Below are 1,148 nucleotides of genomic sequence, written 5' to 3'. Positions count from 1 at the left end.
CTCCTTCCTGTAGCCACCCCAGTGCCTCCAGTCCTGGTACTCCCCTTCCTCCAGCAAGTACTGGTGACCGCGGAAGCCCTCCTTCTCGTAGCCAACCCAGCTGCGGCACAGGCAGAAGCAGACAGTGAGGTCCCTGAGGGATTTCCATGTGCCAGGACAACACAGACACCAGCCACACTGCTCCAGTGCCACCCTCTCCCCTAAGCTGTCCACAGCCATCCCACAGCCCCTTTCCTGGGGGTGACCGTCACCTTCCCAGCCTGCTCCAGCTGGGATGCCCACAGCGTGCCACTCACCAGCAACCCAGCACCTGGAGGTCCAGCACGTGGAGGGAGCCCACGGTGGTCAGTGCTGGCCCCGGCAGGCTCTTCAGGTCGTAGATGTCTCGGCTGATGGTGAAGCTGCGGCCCTGGAAACCTGCAGCCTCGTAGAGCAGCACCTGGGGACAGGGCAGGGTGAGCACGGTCCCACGGCCACCCTGGTCCCGCGGCACTGGCCCCAAGCTCACCTCCGCTCACCGGGTCTCTCCACAACAGGGCAGCCCTGGAAGAGGAAGGAGCCCTGGTGAGGCTGGGGTGGCAGGAGGGGACAACATAGGGACATGTGATTCCTCCCGCCTTTAAATCCTCAACTGTTTTATGGGTCATTTTATTTCAAGAACAAGCTCTTTTGGACTTTTTTTTTGCTTTCCTTCACCACTAACCCACAGCAGCACTTTCCACAGCTACGTTTCACACACAATACTGTGATTCCGATGAGCTCCACACTGAGATCCCACTGCTCTGAACCAGGAACTACTGCGAGATGCTGTCGCCTGGGGCTGGATACAACCCCAGCACCCCAGTAACCAGCACTCACCAGCCTGATGGGGTGCATGGAGCAGATGGATGGGTCCTTTGCTCCCCAAGCCTTTAAACTGGGGTACCCGCCCGGCTCCAAAACGTAGGGGTCATCGTCGAAGAAAGGTTTGGAGTAAACCAGCCACCTGGAGAAGAAGGGGAAAGCATCACTCCAACCCCTGCTGGAGCCCACCCAGCGCCCACCTGACCCCCCCGGTTCCCACTCACAATCCCGAATGGACGATGATGGAGGCGGCGGCGAGCGCTTGGCCCCGGGTGCGGGTGTCCTCGGCTGAGTCGGTGAACGTC

General features: G+C 60.4%; 1 protein-coding gene across 1 annotated transcript in view; it reads right to left on the bottom strand.

Annotated features, from left to right (window-relative positions):
* AIM1L (absent in melanoma 1-like) overlaps positions 1–1,148 on the bottom strand; it is a gene marked incomplete at its 3' end in the record, with an annotated part of 3,686 nt that overhangs the window by 1,662 nt on the left and 876 nt on the right. Inside the window, 4 exon segments of the mRNA XM_009874033.1 lie at positions 18–100; positions 297–439; positions 859–985; positions 1,068–1,131. Of these exon segments, the coding sequence (XP_009872335.1) occupies positions 18–100; positions 297–439; positions 859–985; positions 1,068–1,131 (417 nt within the window).

This window comes from Apaloderma vittatum, unplaced genomic scaffold, assembly GCF_000703405.1.
Source record: "Apaloderma vittatum isolate BGI_N311 unplaced genomic scaffold, ASM70340v1 scaffold29147, whole genome shotgun sequence".
In the NCBI taxonomy this organism is placed as follows: domain Eukaryota; kingdom Metazoa; phylum Chordata; class Aves; order Trogoniformes; family Trogonidae; genus Apaloderma; species Apaloderma vittatum.
The sequence above is the reverse complement of the archived record's forward strand: the minus strand, read 5'-3'. Positions and strand labels throughout refer to the sequence as shown.